General features: G+C 39.7%; 1 protein-coding gene across 20 annotated transcripts; it reads right to left on the bottom strand.

Moving 5' to 3' along the window:
• Positions 1 to 903: 903 nt before the first annotated feature.
• Positions 904 to 22,423, bottom strand: LOC114359374 (protein groucho). Of its 20 annotated transcripts, none has more exons than XM_028313750.1 (18): positions 22,037 to 22,423; positions 21,788 to 21,885; positions 21,633 to 21,696; positions 21,453 to 21,497; positions 20,882 to 21,019; positions 20,099 to 20,131; positions 17,438 to 17,572; positions 16,006 to 16,137; positions 15,061 to 15,183; positions 13,994 to 14,047; positions 10,876 to 10,995; positions 10,056 to 10,213; positions 8,099 to 8,360; positions 7,406 to 7,585; positions 5,966 to 6,044; positions 4,874 to 5,038; positions 3,468 to 3,667; positions 904 to 2,554 (listed from the first exon to the last, which is right to left on the bottom strand). In XM_028313750.1, exons 1-18 carry the CDS (start codon positions 22,070 to 22,072, stop codon positions 2,447 to 2,449), a joined length of 2,130 nt encoding a protein of 709 aa, XP_028169551.1. In that variant the 5' UTR covers positions 22,073 to 22,423; the 3' UTR covers positions 904 to 2,446. The 20 variants fall into 20 exon arrangements, with proteins under 20 accessions (XP_028169551.1, XP_028169536.1, XP_028169535.1 ...); XM_028313735.1 differs by having other exon boundaries at positions 15,046 to 15,183; XM_028313734.1 differs by having other exon boundaries at positions 15,046 to 15,183; positions 17,438 to 17,569; positions 20,099 to 20,128; positions 22,031 to 22,423.
• Between the last annotated feature and the right edge of the window lie 346 nt (positions 22,424 to 22,769).

Below are 22,769 nucleotides of genomic sequence, written 5' to 3' on the forward strand. Positions count from 1 at the left end.
AGAACCTATCTAACGAAGATCAAGCTTAGACAATTGGTTTCATAATTAAAATCTAATAGTGAAACAACCAGCTTATTGTGGAACTAAAATCAGTGAATGGTGAACTAAATTATTGCTATAATGTTAAATTACATCACCATTTTATTTGTCATTGATTTTAGTTCTCAATTTGCTGGCCACAACCTCGTTACTATTTTGAATAGAAATAATATCAGTAATACAATTTTGCTTCTCAATTTTTTCTGGTCAAAATATTAAATCGTCACATATCATTAGCACATTTTACCAGTCGTCAAAAAAAAAAAAGATCAAACAAGATCAAATCTCTAATTAAAAATTAATAATTTAATTCACATCCCATTCACCTCTCAGTCTGAATCTGCAAGCTCGAATATAATATTTCAAATGTTAATTTTTACACTAAAACAACAAGGAACTATTCTTGTACTTAATTTTACAAAATGAATGTTAGATTTTTGAGAATGAACAAATAAATTGGATGCATCACAGATTTTCTTAAATACAGAGCAGTTCATTAATAGATAAAGCGAGTAATGATTTTATTCCGAGTATTCAGTACATTTCGGGCCAAATAGGTTAATTGACTAACTATTTTTTTCATACGGCAACCCAAAATAGTGTAAAGTCCGGTCGTCGAGCAGATAGAATTTTGTCCAATGACCCCAAGCTACTCATTCTTATCGCTCGCGCGTGATTATATTGCTGTCGTGACTGTGCGACGGGCGGCCGCAGTAAGTGTGCGAGCGCGACAGCAATATAATTACGCGCGAGCGATAAGGATGGGTAGCTTAGGGCCATTGGACGAAATTCAATCTGCTCTACGACCGGACTTTAGTTCGAGTAATGCACGGAATAACGAGTTTCGAGCTTGAATTTTCAATCTTGTTCATTTTGTTACGATCAAAGTTAGTCGACTATCCTATTCAGCACCGGTTTAGATTTTCTTCGCGAACATATTTCACAAATTGGTATGGTATGATATTGTTAATTAAATATGGAACCCACTTTTTAGGATAAATCTCTAGTAAAATAGAAGATTTAATACAGGTCTCCAAGAAATGTTAAAAAAAAATTATCTGTCTAAAGCAGAATGACAAGTGAAAAAATGTTGACATTTACTGGTGGCGCCATCTTGTGCCAATGTTGGTGCAACCTTAGATGTCACATTGCTATAGGTTTCACTTTTATTTCAAATCATTAGGTCTAAATTACGATGGTCATTGTATTGTTTTGGCTTAAGATGGGTTCCGTATTCATGATATTCTCTCGCAATCCACTAAAAGCGTGTGTGCGTTTCTTCTACGTGAAGTTTGTCGATGAAAAGAAACATCAACCGTAAAGCATTTTTTTTAAAACATCCTTATTTTTATAAAAAAAAATCTATCAAATAAAATGAAGTCCTATTAATGTAAATTTTTCATAATGTGTTTACTTAGGGACCTAATAGTTTTATGGTATCTTTTTTACAATAAATCTTCGAAAATATACTGAAAAAATAAAGATATGTATACGATTTTAAAGATCTACGTTATTAAAATAGTCACGTTAGTCCATTGTGATGATTGGACTGTAAAATAATTTAATACATGTAAGAAATGGACCCTAAACTAACTCAACTCATGGAAAATAATAAAAAATGTTTTTTTCTTATTTCATTATAAAAATATACAATAACACTAAAATATTAATGTTTAACGGTGCAACATTGATCTATTTCTATCAGTTACATTAAAATTACACTTAAATTAACGTGATTGGGATTGGCTGATGACAAATTAGAGCTATGCTCTTTTTTCTTACCTCTTAAATTAACTTACAACCTTTTTTTTATAAATTCAGTTCTGTTAAGATACGCTACGTGTAAAATTTTGAAAAAGAAAAGTATGTACCGCACATATTTGCTGCTAGAGTGTATGTGGTAAGCTTATAATAAAAACGAATCCTTAACAACAATAACTCAACTTATAAATTCAAAATGAACTCAATCGTTTGAATTCTCTCTGCTGTTCTCCAGCTCTTTATTCAATCTGAGCCATTTCTGAGTCCTTTTTTAAACTCAGAAATTCCTGATTCCTTTTTCAAACTCCGCCATTTCAGAGTACTTAATTTTATCTGTCATTCCCGAGTTCATAATTCAAACTCAGCCACATCCGAGTCCTTTATTCAAACTCAGGCATTCTCGATTCTTCGATTCAACAAACCCAGCCATTCCAGAGTTTTCAAGTCAAAACTCAACCATTCCCAAGTTCATAATTCAAATTCAGCCATTCCCAAGTACATAATTCAAACTCAGCCATTCCAGAGTTCTAAATTCAAACTCGTTATTTATTCGACATACCAGACCTTGTCAAGTCGAACAGCCAACACCAACCGTCAGTATAAAACCAATCTCACTTCACTGGACCGCAAGTTCATTTGAGATTATTCAGTAGACGACCTCGTAAACCGTTGCCTTCTTGTCGCCGGAGCCCGTCACTATGAACTTATCGTCCGCCGATATATCACAACTGAGCACTGATGACGACTCCTTGGACTGAAAGAAATAACATGGTTTTAGTACCGTCTCAGTGTTACTGCCTAGTGAAGAAGAATTAGGCCCATTTTCGCCGTTTTCTAATAAAGATTTGACTATTTATTTCACAGATAAGGCTAACTACGAAATTGATTACATGAAAGCTGATTTATCAATTTGGCTTTGCAACATTATCCAACATCTTTTTACCAACAATTTCAGTTTTTTTGACAGATTAGTCTACTGGGAATAAGTGTTGAAACAAGTCCCAAGTGGGTATATGCATAATGGTATATTAATATTTCTTTAGTTAGGGCTACACAACCTTTACTCGTTGGCTTTCATTGTAGATCCTACCAATTCACAAACTATAAAGACTATACAACAGGCGACTGACGCTGCAGATGTGGCGGTAACGAAAAGTGTATCGAGTAGTCCCGTATATAGGTCCTATTGGATATAGCATCTCATTGCGAGTCTAATGACACTTGACAGTTTAACTTTCCCCCGGGACCAACTTGACCTTTACTGGTTGGGTTTTTGTTGTTCAAGCTGTAGATTCTGGCTACACAGGAGTTGAAGTGGTAGGAAGGGGCCATCTATAAAGTACGTCACACGAATTTCATGATTTTTTGACCCCCCATCCGTCCTTGTCACAGGTGGTCACATTTCTGAGACCCCCCCCCTCCCTAGTGTGACGTCACATGTTTTGCAATTTCACATCGAAAAAATATTAAATTAAGTACTTTTTTATGAAATCAACATTATATCAAATAATTGAAACAATTGAAATGTGATGTCACGAAACTTAGGACCCCTCCCACCCCTTGTCACACCATGACACACTTTGTCAACACCCCCCCCTCTTTACGTGTGACGTACTTTATGGATGATCCCGAATTAGAAGTGGGAATAGTCCCGTTTAGCATCTCACCTGGAATATACTGGCACCGTACGGCGTGCGCCACGCGTTTAGTAGGTTATCCTTCCCTGTAGACACGAACCATTTGCCACAACTGGCAAATCGTAGTGATAGCACGCACGATTCGTGCAGTAATAGCTGGTAGCGGTCCGGTTTGCCCGCGTGTAACACTTCCACGTGAGAATTCTCCATGCCGACCGCGAGCCATGAACCTGGAATGGAATGGGGTGTTAGGAATTTTGTATTTACAATGGTGAGTGTAATCTTTAACGAGTATAGAACTTAAATATCAAATAATGTTTTTTGTTGGTTAAAACCACCGAAGTTGTAGGTTAGAATCAGATGAACTTAGACATCTGGGATGTCACAAGTTTTAGGTTAAATAAAAAAAAAACATTTATCTTCGTCGTAGATTGTCTTGTGATTGGTCTAAAAATTAAAATTTGACCTATTCTCGAAGCTGAAGCAGAACGAAGCTCAGAACCGGACTCAATTTGGGATTGAAGCTCACTAACACGGGGTGATTTACATGCCTTGTGTGACGACCGGTGAAACAGAGTTGGTTTTTGGTGTGTATGATGTGAGGCACTCAGGTACACTATCCAATATGGTAGTGCCGCGTGGAATCGACATGCTGTGGATTTTTAGTGTGGACAATAGCCGATATTGGCCAGTGGGACATGGTTGGTTTACAGATGTTGCGCGTGATCTCAGCGCGTTGGATCATCCAGTGCAGACTAGAGATGAGACGTATTTACTAGAACAGATCCACACACTAGGTATTTTACAGTACTAAGCGGCACCTATTCCAATTTTTTAAATACTTGATCCACCTAGTATTTTTTAAATTACACGATTTCCGACCCTACCGTCAATGTAATAGAGGCTATTATTGCGTAATCCGTAGTCGCGTATTACGCGTACCGAGTATTTCTCGCTAAGCTTATGTGCGAACGTAGAGATTCACTCCGTCTCTGTCTGACCAAACAAATTTGAGCGCGACGAAGCAAACGCACACAAACGTAGTCAAACCATATTCATGTAAATTAATGTAAAAAAGAAAAAAAAATCTAAATATTTTAATGAAATTGATATTTATCTTTTAAATACGCCAACTTTTAAGTTGACAGTCCTAAGCCTGTTGAAGTATGAAGGGAGGAATTATTACTCAATTTCAAATTGCATTATTCATTCTACGGTTGTATATTTTCAAAGAAAATTGTATTTTAAAGTCATATTACGTGGATTAGTCCGCACTAGTCGCGTCAAGTATGCTAAATTACTACATACTAGGTGGAATAGGTATTTGGATCGAGTATTAATAAATACTAGGAATAGGTGCACCTAGTATCAAATTTACCTAGTATAACCCATCTCTAGTGCAGACCTGGCTATCGACTGGTGGGCTAGATACTGACCGGTGGGACAGTAGCCCAGGCTGAAGATCTGGCTGCTGAAGTCATGCTGATGCAGCTGGCGGCCTTCGCGCAGGTCCCACGAGCGCACAGTGTTGTCCAGCCCGCCGGTCCACAGCCGCGTGCCGTCCGGGCTTATGTCTATGCACGACGCGCCGTCTGTATGTCCTGGGGGCACAAATTGGACGATCAATAATAATCTTATGTAATGAGGGTTTTCGCGTATGAAAGATTCGCTAGATGGCGGGACGTGGATGTGGGGTCTGACTGCTGCGTGATTGGTGGATTTTGACATATCTGTCAATGTCATGTCAAAAATAACCAATCATGCAGCATTTGGACCTCGCGTCTACGTATTGTCATCTGGCGGATTTTTCATACGCGAAAACCCTCATTGCACCGTTACACTGTGTGAAAAATTGACCGAGACAAAGCGCGAGCACACCGAAGTATAGGCGACTCACGGCGAAACTAACTGAAGTGCATGTTTAAACTTTAAACTATTCGTCTCGACCATTTCCCGCTATGTACACACGGTCACACTATTAACTAGCCATTTCCGTTTTTTCTCTCGCTTTCATCAAATGGTGATTCTTTGCGATAGAACGAGACGACATGACAGGCAATGGATAGTTAACACTGTTGCCGATGGTACTTGCGCCATATAATTAGCTTTTGCCCGTGATTTAGCTAACGTTTAACTTTGGACCCCACCTTTGTCGTCTAAATTAGATATCACGATAAGAACGTCGCGGATAGTCTAGACCGCCTGGTTGCGGAAAACTCGTAGAAGCGGACTACGCAGAACCGATTGCTATGGAAATTCTTGGGGCTGGCCTTTGTCTAGTAATGGGTGTGTTTAGACAGGAATAGAAAGTGACCGCGTTTGTGAGTGCTTCTTTTCAACACTGGCCCTTATTAGTGTCTCGAAGCAGTGGTAGGGTTGGGACGTGTAAAAGTGCTCCGGGAGCCTATTCGCATAAATAAACAATTTGAATTTGAGAAAATTACAAGGTATAAAAATAGGGAAGCCGTCTGACTAAAGACAAAAAATGCTGTGAAGCACACATTGCAGCATTAAAAAATATTACATACCTTGGAATTGTCTAACTAATGTTTGGTTCTGTAGATCCCATACAGCTATGTTTCCGTCTGAACAGCAACTGAAGCATACCTGTAAAATAAAATTGTTTTTACCGTGGCTTTTACATACTACATTAGGACTGCCAAATGGCTGCAGAATAACTTGGCATAACAGCATCGTAGATTTTTGAAAAAGAAAAGTATTGGATTTAATAATGCTTGTGTCGAGTCGTCAGGTCTGCGTCTGTCAAACGATACGGAATAATATAGCGAATCGGAACTGGTTGCTATGATATGATGATCGTTTCTGCACATCTCTGCCAAATGACCCTAATAGCTTTCCGCCCGCGGCTTCGCCTTAACGTGGAATTTTGTGTGTCACAGAAAAACCATATCGCGCGCGTCCCTGTTTCAAAAACCGGGATAAAAACTATCTTATGTCCTTTCCCTATGCGGGCAGCGCAGGACCGTTCATTATGGAAAACCTTGGGGGAGGCCTTTGTCCAGCAGTGGACGTCATTTGGCTGAAACGATATGTCCTTTCCCGGGACTCAAACTATCTCTATGCCAAATTTCATCAAAATCGCTTCAGTGGTTTAGGCATGAAAGCGAGACAGACAGAGTTAATTTCGCATTTATAATATTAGTATAGAGTATAGATTGTTTAATATTGACCCAGCCCCGCTCCACTTTTATCCTTTCCACTCGTATACAGGTAACCTAAAGCAATGTGACAAATAAAAAATTAGGCGTAATAAGTATACAAAGCCTGTAAATGTTACCTTAGAGTTGGGACTGATAGCGAGCGCGTAGCACGCAGGCGCGGACGAGGTCAGTTCGGCCCTCATACGAGGCGTGGGCGACGCGAGGTCCCATATCGATAGGTTAGACGCCTCCCCGCCTACAATATTGTTCCTACTATTGTCTAAACAATACACATAACAATGTTACCTTAGAGTCGGGACTGATAGCGAGCGCGTAGCACGCAGGCGCGGACGAGGTCAGTTCGGCCCTCATACGAGGCGTGGGCGACACGAGGTCTCATATCGATAGGTTGGACGCCTCCCCGCCTACTATCAGGGTCATTCTTGTCATCAATACACATAACAATGTTACCTTAGTCGGGACTGATAGCGAGCGCGTAGCACGCAGGCGCGGACGAGGTCAGTTCGGCCCTCATACGAGGCGTGGGCGACGCGAGGTCCCATATCGATAGGTTGGACGCCTCTCCCCGCCTACTATCAGGGTCCTACTCTTGTCATCAATACACATAACAATGTTACCTTAGAGTCGGGACTGATAGCGAGCGCGTAGCACGCAGGCGCGGACGAGGTCAGTTCGGCCCTCATACGAGGCGTGGGCGACACGAGGTCCCATATCGATAGGTTCGACGCCTCCCCGCCTACAATAAGGGTCCTACTATAGTCTAAACAATACACATAACAATGTTACCTTAGAGTCGGGACTGATAGCGAGCGCGTAGCACGCAGGCGCGGACGAGGTCAGTTCGGCCCTCATACGAGGCGTGGGCGACGCGAGGTCCCATATCGATAGGTTGGACGCCTCCCCGCCTACAATAAGGGTCCGCCCGTCCGGCAGTAGCTTTACTGATCTTATGTAGTTGTCTCTTTGCTGAAATGAAAATGGAATAATGCAGAGACTTCTTTGTACCTGGATGGATAGGCTATGCATGTGCAGAGTAAGAAGTATGTTATCAATGAGCATGTAAATAATAACAACGTTATATTGGTCTCATTCGGTTTGTCTTTTTCAACTACAAAATTCGAGGGCCTTAATGGCACATCTACTTCTCTTGCTCGTTGGTAAATGGACTAAATAAGATTGTGTTTGTAATCACAACCTTTGTGAGCATTATCTCAGTCTAGGATAGCACGTCTAGTGGTACATAGAAGTCTGGAACAGTGAGAAAGAATCACAAACTGAATCCTAGACTGCATCCCACTTAACATTAGGTGCGATTGTGGTCAAATACCTGCCATGTTATGCAAAAAAAAAAAAAGGCTGTCCTTCTTTAACCGAACCGTTTTCTACATATTGTGTACTAAAAGCAACTAGTCGTGTATAAAGCGACTGATTGTGAACATTTAGTTGAGTGTTGCATCAATAATTATGAAAGTAACTCACCAAGCAATCCAACTGTGAAAGAGGTTCCAGCGTTGTAGGTGACACCGGATTCGTGATATCCCATAGTTTAACACACCCCTTGCCTCCCGTGTAAGCGTGTCGAGCCCCATTACTAAGGGATAGGGCCACAGCACACACCACTTCACCGTGAGGCAAGGCAGCCACTTGCCTCGCGCCCCGGGGAATCCCCGGGCCGATTAGCGCGTCGGCCGGGAATGGGACGGGCTGGAGAGGCCCGCCACATGTGTGATATGAGTACGCTCTGGAAAGAAATGTATTTTTAGTTAATACAAGAGATTGTTGACTGAAGCATACAGCTATAACGCTGAAGATACTTTGGGCCCCGCCCCATCAGCCAAAAATCTGCTGGAAAACAGTTTAATGGCACAATGTCACAGCCGGCTAACGCTAAATTAGAAATCTTTTTATCACACTTTCTTAGCTCGCGATCTTAACGCTCTATTTTTGGTAACCCTAAGCTGTCACATAGTTATTTTATTAGTTTTGGGACAGCCCATCTTTAAGATAATCATAGGCCTCATTCCAGCAGCAGACTACCTCTGGCTCAAATGAGAGTATCTGTAGACCTAGCGTCTAACAGAGACAGTGCCTGAGGTATGAGAGCGGCACGGGAGGGGTGATTTTGACATATTATGACGTGACAGGGCATACAAATTTAAAGTCTCGCTGACATTTGACGTAACAAAAAACACTCCCGTGCTGTTCCCAGTACCTCAGGTACTGACTCAGTTAAGCGCTGCAGTCATACAGATCGTTTCATCCACGAAGACGCGCCCCACCAATTTTTGGTCTCGGTCGCGCGGGGTGCGGGGAGTTTGATCCGAGCGTCATTATTGTAGTGTGCGTGTGCACTCATGGCTAATTGAGCGTGCACCGATAACACTCAAACATTAGCGGAAGAATGGTGGGACACCTCTTCGTGGATGAAACGATCTATAGCGCCCGCATACTCACTGCGGGCGCCCGTCGCACAGTCGCGACAGCAATATAATTACGCGCGAGCGATAAGGATGGGTAGCTTGGGGTCATTGGACAAAATTCTACGTGCTCACAGACCGGGCTTTATAGTGTTGTACTCACGGCTTGGCTGGCGCGATCCCGTTGGTCCTATGATGGGGCGGCGGGTGGTACCCCGCGTACCCCGGGAACCCGTAGCCACGCCCCTACCCCGTTTATAGACAACCATCTTGTTTACTCAGATTTCCATTAACAATGATGACATCGAGTGGTGAGAATTCCTACCTAGATGCGGGTAGCGTTGCAGAAATCGTAGACGTCCTTTGGCTCAAATGAGAGTATCTATACTATACAGACCTAACGTTTAACTGAGACAGTGCCAGAGGTATGGAAGCGGCAAGGGACCTTCCTGATCCGTAGTACACCTAACAAGTCCACCTGAGTGGACTACGGGCACTTGTCCACTTGGGTGGACCACGGATACTAACTTAGATACTACGGACCAGGAAGGACTTTGACATATGACGTGACAGAGCATACAAATCTGAACTCCCGCTGGCATTTGACGTAACAAAAAACACCCTCCCTTACCATTCCCATACCTCAGGAACTGACTCAGTTAAGCGCTGCAGTCATATAGATCGTTTCATCCACGAAGACGCGTCCCACCAATTATTGGTCTCGGTCGCGCGGGGTGCGGGGAGTTTGATCCGAGCAATCCGAGCGTCATTATTGTAGTGTGCGTGTGCACTCATGGCTAATTGAGCGTGCACCGATAACACTCAAACATTAGCGGAAGAATGGTGGGACACCTCTTCGTGGATGAAATGATCTATAGCGCTCGCACACTCACTGCGGGCGCCCGTCGCACAGTCGCGACAGCAATATAATTACGCGCGAGCGATAAGGATGGGTAGCTTGGGGTCATTGGACAAAATTCTACGTGCTCACAGACCGGGCTTTATAGTGTTGTACTCACGGCTTGGCTGGCGCGATCCCGTTGGTCCTATGATGGGGCGGCGGGTCGTAGGGGTGCGGCGGCCGGTACCCCGCGTACCCCGGGAACCCGTAGCCACGCCCCGATCCCGTGGGCGTGGAAGCCCGCCCCATTTTAGCACCTGGCGTTCCGGGTTTTTCCTGGCAAGAGAATATAGTAGTTTTTTACACGGTAAAACTTTGATTAACAGTCATTGAAGTCAAACGGTAACAATGCCTTCTTACAAAGATTCTACTCGTTCGAAAGTACATTAGGCAATTTTTATATAGTGACATTTTAGTAGCAGGGGAAGGTTGAAGGCACAAGAGCGCGCTGCAGGTCGCTTATGTGCTGGACCGATCAGGTCAAAACCACACTCAATGGTCCACTCCACGAGTGTACAAGAAAGGTTGCTCAGTATTTTGTTGTGCTCAGTAGTGCTCTCCCTGTTTGGGTGTCCACGGAAGACCAGCGTCGTGGCATTATCTACTGAGATGCTACGACACCATGCTGAGTGGATACCTTTTCAGTATCATTGTAATTACCTTCTCATTAAATAATGTTAAGTATTGCAAGTGTATTGTCGATGATACTGAATAAACATTTTTTCTTTCTTTATTTCAATGCGAGAGGAATGGCAACGGATTGTGAAGCTTGCCATCAAACCAGATGTGACAAACACGACCACTCTGCCAAGAGTGTAGCGACAAAGGAGACGTTTTTACAGTTATTGCAAACTATAAAACCAAAAATTTTAAAATATGATTTTCGTTATCTTTTGCAGACAAAATATTTTAAAAGAAAAGTAATAGGAGTAACTCACATCTTTAGAGCTCTTGGGCGTGGAACGACTTGAAGATGAACCGGATCTAGAAGGCGGCCTCGGTCCATTTTCAGTTCTTTCCCCGCCCTCAGTGCGAACGCTTGGGGAACCCCTCTCTTCCTGCAATAAACATAGAATGGAATTAGTTTATTTGAATTCTTAACACAACCCTAACCTAGCACGCCGCCACCAACTGGCCATTGGAAATCATTGGGGGAGGCCTATGTTCAGCAGTGGACGTCCTATGGCTGAAAATGATGATGATGATCACAATCCTGCAATAGAGACGCGTTTTAGCGCTAAATTGGTACACATGATTTTGGTTTGAATATGGTATCGATTCCAGAGATTCTTCACTTGGAAGAGTGGATGCGGGCAGCGCAGGATCAGTCGTTATGGAAATACTTGGGAGAGGCCTTTGTCCAGCAGTGGACGTCATTTGGCTAAAATGAACGAACGAATGGTGTCGATTTCAGAAGTATAGTATTTTTATTATATGAGGATAAATTATCTCATTCGTTTAATTAAGAATGAAGACATTGGACTTCATAAATATAATTACTCTATTTTGGTTTTGTTTTACACCTAGGTCATCTTTTTGTCGATATGAAATTTATTTGCAATGCATTCATCTTCAATAATTTCACCATCGCTTTACTTAAGCTACTGAAATATGGTCTAAATAAACAAATTTCACAGATCTGGTTACACAATAATGTTCACCAAAACAGCTGCACACGACAGATGGGCATTTTGCTTAATTTTATTTAACCAACTGCAATAAATACTTGATAACTCCATAAAAGACCATGTAAAAGAATATGTACCTATTGTGTTTTGATCCGTAATTCAACGTGATGAGGCTTAAACCACAGTAATTCTATTACTTTCTTATAAGAAAGAGGATGAGCACATAATTCGCCTGAACATTTAAATTGAGTATTTTTGACATTATGGAAGCTACGACCTCATTAGTAGTAAAAAATAATCACAAACAATTGTTTTAGCATATTAGTCTGTTGTTTTTGAAGTTGTCTAAGCTACTGCCAGTTTACAACATCCTGAATCGAGAGAGAAATATTCGGAGGGCACACAAAGCCATCTATTCGATTGAGCCATGATGCCAGACACCTATGGTAACTTAAAGTCTGACACCAGACGTCAAATACAGGGTGGCCAAGAAAGTAATTCAATTTTGAAAATTCAAGGAAAAAAATTCTGTGTAATTTTGTAGAACTTTATTCATTACAATTCAAAGAAAATGAAATGAAATTTGTTTTTAAATTTACCTTTATTAAATTACATCGTCCAGGAGATTTCCTTGACGCTTACAACATTAGATCAACATGCATCAAAACTTGAAATGCGTTCGTTAGAATTACCTCGAAACTTATTTTCCATTTTTTGCCGAATGTTCAGCTTCAGTTGCTGCATGGTTGTTGGATTATAAAAGTATACTCTTTTCAAGGTTCGTTCGTTCGTTTCAGCCGAAAGACGTCCACTGCTGGACAAAGGCCTCCCCCAAGGATTTCCACAAAGACAGGTCCTGCGCCGCTTGCATCCAGGTACTTCCCGCGACCTTCACCAGATCGTCGGTCCACCTAGTGGGAGGCCTGCCCACGCTACGTCTTCCAGCTCGTGGTCGCCACTCAAGAACTTTTCTGCCCCAGCGGCCATCAGCTCTTCGAGCTATGTGCCCCGCCCACTGCCACTTGATTTTAGCGATTCTGCGGGCTATGTCAGTCACTCTGGTTCTCCTACGGATCTCCTCATTTCTGATTCGATCACGCAGGGAAACTCCGAGCATAGCACGCTCCATCGCTCTTTTCTTTTCAAGGTAACACCACAAAAAGGAGTTTTCTGGAGTGAGATCAGGACTACCTGGTGGTCAGGAGATGTCACCCCTGCCTGAAATTATTTTTTTGTGGTCACATGTCTCTTACCATCCAAATGCTCTCATTTGAAGTGTGACACGTAGCCCCTTCTTGATGAAACCAAGTGCTCCTGTCATAGCCTTGCGAATCTTGCCACTTTGGAAATCAAGAAGCTTTTCAGCATGCCAGTATAGCGCTCTAAAAATTAATCATCCTTTCGATGCAACAAACCAATTAAGCAGGTGTGAGATCTCATTGCTACTAAGAAGCCCTTATCTCATTCCAGCAGACTTCTTTTTGTGGGGTTACGTTATGAGCAGTGTATACTCTAATAATCCAAAAACTCTGCAGCATTCATCCATCCTGAAACCATTTCGAGGTAACTCTAACGAAAGTTTTCCAAAAATTTTATGCATGTTGACCGAATGTTGTAAATGTCAAGGGAATCACATGTACGATCAAATTTAAAAAAGAAAGTAAATTCAAAAATAAATTGCATGAAATTTCCTTTAAATTGCAATCAAAAATCAAAATCAAAATCAAAAATATTTATTCAGTTTAGACCACAAGTGGCACTTATGAACGTCAATAGAAAATAATAAAAAAAGAAAAAGGTAGCCCTTATGGGGCACTTTACATGTCTCCTTATCTTTTGGGCCCTACCAGCGCTTCGAGACAAACATATGGCAAGTGCTGAGAAGAAACGCCGGAACAAACTCAGTCACCACTTATTGCCAGGAATTATCTAACGGTAAGAATAGTCAAATTTAAGTACATCAAATATGTGCAGACTGAACTGACCACGCATCCTTGTCATCAATATAGTCTCGAACCTTGTAGTACCCTTTGGACATAAGGGTATTTTTTATATGTATCTTAAATTTGTTTATTGGCAATTCGACAAGGTTGTGTGGTATAATAATTAAAGTTCTACAAAAATGTACAGTTTTCTTTTCCTTAAATTTTCAAAAGTGAATTTTCTTCTGAGCCACCCTGTATTACAGTTATAGCTCGCACAGCAAGAGTTGAGGCGATCAACACAAATAAAGATTTGTACCTGTATACGCTTTTCGCGCTGAAGTCTTAGTATTCTGACTGATTTGTGTGTTCTGTATTCAATTATTACATCATTACATGTGTTGCCTCAACTTTCGTTGGTCGCCCTATACAGTCCACACCATATAAATAAAGTAGAGCAAGAAGTTTATAATTTCTTTTTTCAAACCTCTTTACACAACTCTTACCTCATTGGCCACATCTACTACAAGATCTTGGTCACTTTTTTCCGCGTCGCTGTCCTAAAAATTAAGTCACTGGTTATTAAACACGGTCTACATTTAAATATTAATAAATATAAGCAATCCATGAACTAAAAATGATCTTTATGTAGACAGCTATGGTTTGAAGCAACTCACGGATACACAAGCCAAGTCTTCAAGCGTCAAAAGGTAAGCTGGAGGCTGTTATCAGTCTTAGTTTTAGGTAACCACATTATTAGGTTCAAGTTCATGACATTATATTAAAAGTAAAAGATCTTTTGACTTTAAATATAATGTCATGAATCGCTAGATTTTGGGATTGTTTTATATGATTCGGATACGATTTTTATATATTTTTTACGAAGTTATCAGTGTAGAATACTTGCTAGCTTCTATAGTCTGGTCTGTGAGCACGTAGAATTTTGTCCAATGACCCCAAGCTACCCATCCTTATCGCTCGCGCGTAATTATGTTGCTGTCGCGCTCGCACGTTCACTGCGGGCGCCCGTCGCACAGACGCGACAGCAATATAATTACGCGCGAGCGATAAGGATGGGTAGCTTGCGGTCATTGGACAAAATTCTACGTGCTCACAGACCAGACTATAGCCCCAGAAGTTGACTTTTAAAGGCCAATGATATAGATAGACAATGGGATCTATGGCTTACAAATTCAATATTTGAATCTCTTTCGTCCCAATCAAAGCCTACACAGCAAGTCTTTCTTGAATTAGATGGATAAAATGGATTTTCAGTAGGTAGAAATAAGGGTGCGATACGCAACAGAAGAATGTAAAGGTGACGTCTCACCGAGAGCGTCCGTCAGAGAGAGAGAGAGAGAGAGAGAGAGAGAGAGAGAGAGAGAGAGAGAGAGAGAGACGGTGCCAAACAACATAATCGATAGTTTACAACTGTTCTTACGACAGAGGAGCATAAAACCAAACCATTCCCAATAAGTTTTCAACCAATAACAACCCCCAGCCGCCCGGACCAAACAAAAAACAAAACAAGCAACATGATAAAGGTAAAGCCACATACACTACACAGACTCACATGACTGAGTACCTTCTCCTCCTTCCGTCGCTTGGCGTCCAAAGCCTCCGGTTCGGCTGGGGAGCGCGGCCGGTACTTTTGCTCGCGCTCGTGCGGCGACACCGAACGTCTCTGGAAGGGTAACTATAAATTAAAAGAGATTTTGATGTGTTGATGATTTGCGTTTAGTAGCATATGGTTAAAAGCGCAAAATGACAAACGATTGCAGATTGTAAAAAACGCACATAGTCAAAAGCGCGGAAAGTCAAAGGGTTTAATGGAGTAAAAAAAAATACAAGCAAACCTTGGCTAATTAACTTTGTAGGAGGCTATGGTTTATTGGCAGTTTTGTTTGTTGTCTTTGGTACATACATTTGTTTTTATAAATAAGGATGTCTATAATTCAAATTCTATTTGATTTCTAATTAGAATAATAATGTATGTGTACTTATTGAATAAAATAAAATAAATAATGATAATGGTTGCAAAATCCTACTTGTGTATGTGTAGTTACAACTCTTTTTTTCATAATAAGCCTCAAGAGTTATCGCACACCTATAATGAGGGTTTTCGCGAATGAAAGATCCGCTAGATGGCGGGACGTGGATGTGGGGTCTGACTGCTGCGTGATTGGTGGATTTTGACATATCTGTCAATGTCATGTCAAAAATAACCAATCATGCAGCATTTGGACCTCGCGTCTACGTATTGCCATCTGGCGGATTTTTCATTTGCGAAAACCCTCATTAAATGTTTAATTAAGCTTCAAGCATAAAATAAATTCTCAATGAATTTTCAATGTAATCATTTATAAGAAATCATTTGAGTGGTGTCATTGACACGTTTATTCACTTAAAATTCTAGACAGCTTTACTGAAAATAAATTATTTGAAATTCGTGCTTTCCAAAAACACAACAATCAAATCGAGAACCTCCTCTTTTGAAGTCGGTTAAAAAGACACTCACTTGTTGCATAGCCCTGGACGCTGCGTGCCTGTCATCCTCGCGAGGCGGCGGTTGCCCCGGCAACAAGGGGGGCGGGGCCGGCCCCCCTGGCAAGACTGGGGGCTTGATGTCCGCCGGGGGAGGTAGTTCCACCTGGGTACAAAACGTAATTTGAACTCTACTGCTCTTACTAAAGCCTGGTCCGTGAGCACGTAGAATTTTGTCCAATGACCCCAAGCTACCCATCCTTATCGCTCGCGCGTAATTATATTGCTGTCGCGACTGTGCGACGGACGCCCGTAGTGAGTGTGCGATAAGGATGGGTAGCTTGGGGTCATTGGACAAAATTCTACGTGCTCACGGACCAGGCTTTAGTAAGTTATTCCACGTTGAACACAAGTGGGAGAACTTGGTCCGGCGATCTGGAGAAGGTTGCGAGAAGCACTTAGATGCGGGCAGCACAAGATTGGTCGTCGTGGAATCCTTAGGGGAGACCTTTGTCTAGCTATGAGCGATCTTTGGTTGAATTGCAGCGAACGAACACGTTGAAACCTAAAAAGGGGACACACTACCTTAAAAGGGGATTCAGATGTGCGTGTAAATTTTATTGGAAAGAGGAGGGGTGCTAGTTTCCAACTCGATTTACCTTCAAACATTTTATACGCTTAGGCATGGAAAATGGTGTACCAGAGCTGTTCTGTCAGTTCGCTTACTGATCTCTTCATTTGTATCCGGTCCCGTAAAGAAACACTGAGCATAAATGCCTTTATAGCACGCTATGTAACTTGAATTTCCATCTTTAGGCATCTTGATGCCAAGCTAATTGTCTTAAGCTTAACGTGTCTCACCAAATGCACAACACTGGGCATAGACCTCTCTACAGCACGCTATGCAACTTTGAACCCTCACCCTTAGCAGGCCTGTTCATCTCCGCGAGTTTACATCGAAAACAAAACACGCACGATGGCCCACCTACAGGATACTATTCGACAAGGCCTCACATACGAGCGAACATTGACTCACGCACGCGTATTCTTGTGTATGATGGAAAAAAATTAAGAAAATGGTTTACTAAATACTGTGCAGTATTTAACTGCCTAAATAATAATAAAAACACAGAATGTACTTTTTTAAGTTGCCTCAATACACTGAGAGGTAAATAAGTAGTTAATATTATTCATGATAATTCATGCTAAATCATGTATTTCCTCCGCGATTTTCCGCAGTTTGGCACCTCACGTCACATCATTTTACCGAAGTCGGCCCTATAGCTTCGGCGCAGTGCCGATCACTGACGTTTGTCAACAAAATGGTGCTTGACTCTTGAGACAGGCTAAATTACACCATATTGTTAATGACATTGAGCATACATTTTTTTAAATACCTTCGCGAAGTAAAACTTCTGTACGTAGTACTTATTATTATTCTGTGCCCTTAGGCACTAAGGTCTCACCTTATGCGCTTGCGGCGGCAAGTGCGGCGGCGGCGGCGGCCCCGCCCCCGGCGCGAAGAGTAACCCGCCCGCCCCAAGCAGACCCGAAGCCCCGCCCACTCCGTGTGACAGGCCCGCCGAAGCATGGATCTGCTGCTACAAGACAACAACTGTGTTACATCCGAGACACAGGAACCATAGTTCTGAGGGCGTAGTGTGAGTTTACGTCAAACGCATTCGATATCGACTGCGTTAAAGATTTTAGTTATTGAATGTTTCCGTTAGGGGCGTTGTACAATCAGTCATACATTTAATGTCACTTTTTTATGCAGTCGATATCGCATGCGTTTGACGTAAACTCACACTACGCCCCCAGGTACCTATCAATCCACCATCACTCACTATTTTCCTGATTTTTTATTTTTCTGTCATGTTGGTGAGAAATAAACTTTACATCCTACTTCTTTGGACAAAGGCAAGGGGTGAGGCCCGTACCTCTAGCAGGAAAAACTTTCGTCTTCAAATCGTTTGCGTATTCAACAAAATTCTATACCCAGCCTTTGAATTCGACGATAACGTGACAATCTCGGTTGTCAAAATTAGTTTCGTGCTACCATTTCACATACTAATTTCATTTCACCCCTAAACTGGTATAGAGAAAAAAAAATCATTGCTTTTGAACCTTATGTTTTCTCAATAAAGTTCAAAATATGGTGGTAACAATTCTGCCACTTCTGCCAGGTTAAGGGTTGTTACGTTCACAGGGGTGCTGTAAGTTTTCATATTACATCTTTTGATGGCGATTCGAATACGCAAACGATTCGAAGTTTTGCTATATTCAAAAACTGTATTATTGAGCGTGTATCAAGAAGTGTGTGTTAAAATATTTTATGAGACAGGCCTCTTTTATTTAATATTGATAAAGACTGTGTTTAACCCAGCTTGTTTAAACGTAATTTTATATTAATTTAAACATTGTTCACACACAGTGGACTCGTCAACATTATACTTATAAAATCTTGAGAATGGATATTGTTTTTAAACCAATATCAATGTAAAACATAATTGCAACATTTATTAAAATAACTAGTTTTTAGTTAATTTTAATGTAATTTTCATCAGAGCGATACGCTTTTTCTCCACGCAATATTATGTATAACTTTGTTAAAAAGCAAGGATTTAATTCAACATACGAAAGTTATAGAATAACTGTAAATCTGGGTACGTTATGAGCATTTTGTGGAGGTCAATGTTCTACAGAGAACTGAAATAGGCACTTCACAATATTAAACTAAATAATGTTTTTCATTCAGTCAAATGTTTGCACAAAACAAAAATTTTACTGATGGTAAAATCCACTTTGAAACGTAGTATTGTAGAGCGTAAGAACACAGTCGTAATCTCAACAAACAATGTTATTTAGTGTGACAATATTGGCCCAGTGTATTTACACCGTAAGGCAATAAAATTTCTTATCTCTAACTCCAATTAGCGTATTTTAACAACTTAGTTATGTTTGTCATGAGGTATGACATTGAATTATGAATATTTATGTGTTAGTAAAATACTGAAGATGGAATGCCCACTTATTATGTATTGAAATATGTATGGTAGGTATGATTTTCATTATAGAACGATGCCCACATGATACCGAATATTGTTAATATGCAAAACACAATAATGAAATTAAAAAGTTTCCATTTATCAAAACTTAAAAACGTGTTTCAACTATTATTGCATCACTTGACACTTGGTTTACAATGATTTATTATTATCTACATATAAATTATATTATAATAACAATTGCCCGTTTGTTCAGCAACCGTTAAAATCTACTATTAGACACGGAAAGTAAATAATGAGCAAATAAAAATGTATAAAACAAAAACATGAATGCTTTGATACAATGTAGGTATAATAAAGTGCAAAATAACTTAACACAAAGTGGATTGTATGAGCGATTTATACTTATGTAGCATCAAACACATCGTATTTATTAATTCATAACAATTTTAAAAATAATAACAAGCATAATACCTCAAGTAGTACAAGTTAGAGGCTAAACTAAGTGAACAATGCTACGGTGCTTGCAAACAATGATATGTGAAGTTAGAAAAATAATAAAACAGTTCCATTGAATAGTATTTTCGACTAAATCGCTGTTACCTTTTGCATTTTCATTTATGAAATTAACATTACAAATTCACTGGTGCATTGCTTTGATTAGGAAGTGAACATTAATAAACAATGAAAATATGGAAAGAAATGAAAATATGTTTAAAGCAAGAATCTTGTGTATAAAAACTCGTCGCCATCGAAACACGAAAACATTTATGTATTTTCTAACAATAATGTAATGTACATAACGTGCGTAAGTATTTATCTACGTACGTAAAACATTAAAATACATAAAGAATGAACATTTAGCATTATTGTTAAGAATTGTGTAGTTATGTACTTGTATTTAAAAATAGTCTTTTAAGCAAGAACGCTTTGTTATATCAAACAATACACATATTCTAAGTAAAAGCAAATAACAAATAATAAACGAAAGAAAATGCAAAAGATCTCGTTAATGGCAATACCAATTACACCTGTTGGATGATAACAAAATATATGGCAACATAATGATAATAATGTTAATCACAACAAACATAAACCAAACACTAGTGCGTGACTTACAAGGAGTTGCTGGAGGCCTTGTTGCTGTTGCTGCTGCGAATATTAATAATGCTATTAATTTGAAGCATTATATTCATTTTCCATTGATGCTTAATAATATTTTAAACTATTATGTTGCATTTTTCACTATAAAATTATCACTCTCACGGGATTTTGCAACCAAAACTTTTATAACGGTAAACAGATTTACCCTCCCGACGTTTCAACTTGGTTGCATGACATGGTCGCGGGCAGACTTATGCTTAATAATTCTCAGCATTCATCTAACCTTTTTGATGTAAATTAATACTACTTCTTGTTTGTTACCTCATTGAATGCCGCTGCTTTTTTTAATTTAAGAAAATGTTAAAATACATAGCAGTAAATGGTTAGGTATAGTTTGTGCAGATATGTTTCTTGTTATGTCACTGCATGCTAGTTCTAAGCGTACTTCATTTGTTTGTGAATTTTGTGATGTTAATGATACAATAATCAATTGTTTTCATTTATCAAGGATACTATGCATTTTACTCTAGCATGCTTCATATTTTACTATGGCATGATAACCGCAGTTTTTAATTTATTATGATAATGATGTAAAATGGTAAACTTAATAAAAAAAACATGAAAGTAACTTCAAGTAATGCAAAAATGTCAAATACTATTTGTAAAACAAGTTTTTTAATTCCATTATTTTATAAAACTAATAGAAACTGCTTAAAACGAAAAAAATAAACATTATCTCCATTACAAGGCTTGCTTTCGATTAGTAACTATGAATGAGTCGTAACGCACATATCTTACCCCAATGATAGCGTTGAGCTCAGACATGGTGACCTGCTTCGCTCTGTCCACCGCTGACGCCACTTGCTGCTGATGTTCTTGCGCAAGGAACGGCAGAACTTGGGCTATTATAGCGTTAAGCCTCTTTGCTATTTCAGTCTGTAAAAAAGTTGTATGTTGAAGATTATTGGGCCCTATGATATTTAAAAGAAACTATTTTTAATTAACATAAGATTTTGACTTAAAATATACAACTAGGTTATTATGAAGTGGTCAGCCTGCCTTCAATTCAAGTGGTTAAAAATTTTGCTAACTCCTATTACTGATCAGAATTATTGGTAAAACTAAACATTCTTAGATCTGCACACAATTAACAACACTTATTAGAAAAAATATAGACAGTTATTAATAGCAAAAGCATTTTAAAATTAATAATGAATGAACTGTCAAATTAACATAAATAAATACTAATTAACTTATTGTGAACTTACTAAAGAAACAAGCAAAAAAAAATAGTCATCTAATCTAACAAGAAATTAGCATAAAAGTATGCGTAAACAATTGTTTAACATGGCTTAAATTGTTAGCTTACCTGTTTATGCATTTCCACGTTAAGTCCATACGACATCTCGTAATACTGGAAATTAAGATACTTGGTCAAATAAATGAAATTAGAAAACATGAATTATCTGTTTAAATAATACCAAATCCTGCTTAATTACCCTATTATTAAGTTCAATAGTAGTAAAAGATGTTTTATATCCAAGCTTACCATAACATAATGCCTTTGCATTTCTGTTTTCTCACTTGCCAGTTTCTCACATTCTAACTTCAATCTGAAAATGATTGTTTTCATCAGCATTGCATGCATTATCAGCGAAAAGTAACAACATAAAAGTGACTTTCAACAATTAATTAAGTACTTACGTGTGATATTGGGCTTGTAAAAAGTTAAACTCTTCTTTGATACGTTCTAAAGTGTCGGCTATCGTAAACTTTATGGGCCCAGACGTAGGCTGAGGTCCCTGCAAATGTAAATACAAAAACGAGGCCAATAAGGCAGTTTGTGGTGCAAATAACTCAAAAAGCAATGATCTGAGACACTCAAGTAGTCACTCGGACATTATTCTACAAACAAAACGGCTGGTAAAGTAAGAAAATAACACAAACCCTTACCGCGGCAGCCGGGTGCCGCGTCGGCGCTGGATACATCTCGACGCCTAATTATCGCTGCTACTTCAATACACACAATCAAATAAAATTCTCTTTTGATCCGTTAGCAAACACAATCAGCACCATTTCCTAAAATACTGTCTGCCGCTGCTATAACACACTAAACACCGGGGGGGAGCCCGACTTACGCGCTAATGACAATGATATGCACAAACTTTGCCTCAAAACTTTTGAATTATCGGTCATTATCTCAACATCCACAACTCCTAATTTAGATTACAAACAGGCTTATAAAATTCTGTGTAAAACTCTAATTCAACAATTACTTTGTAAAACAAGCAACAGACAGTTTCGCTAAATTTTAACCATAAATCCACGCCGTAATTTTTGTTCGGCTGTCATGTCATCCATCAACATCATTCATCATTCGGTCATAAGATTGGTATTCTCAGTTAAATTAATGAAAAATAACGCGTTACTGTTATTTGTCTATGATTTAACTGATGCAATACTTAGTGTAAAAGCTCCTTTATGTTTTTTAGTTACGGCAACACATAAAGCAAATGTCAATATTTTTCTCATCCTTGTCTATGGCGATGGATTAATTTTGTCTGTGGATATTTTATTTAATGGCAGATTTGGCAGGACGTCGTCGCGCTGCAGCTGTTCATTGAGCGAAGAAGGGTGTCGTGTCGGAGTGTTTTGAAATTAATTAACTGGTTGCTTTGATTATTCG

The sequence above is a fragment of the Ostrinia furnacalis genome, unplaced genomic scaffold, assembly GCF_004193835.3.
Source record: "Ostrinia furnacalis isolate ACB-3 unplaced genomic scaffold, ASM419383v2 OfSCF4337, whole genome shotgun sequence".
In the NCBI taxonomy this organism is placed as follows: Eukaryota; Metazoa; Arthropoda; class Insecta; order Lepidoptera; family Crambidae; genus Ostrinia; species Ostrinia furnacalis.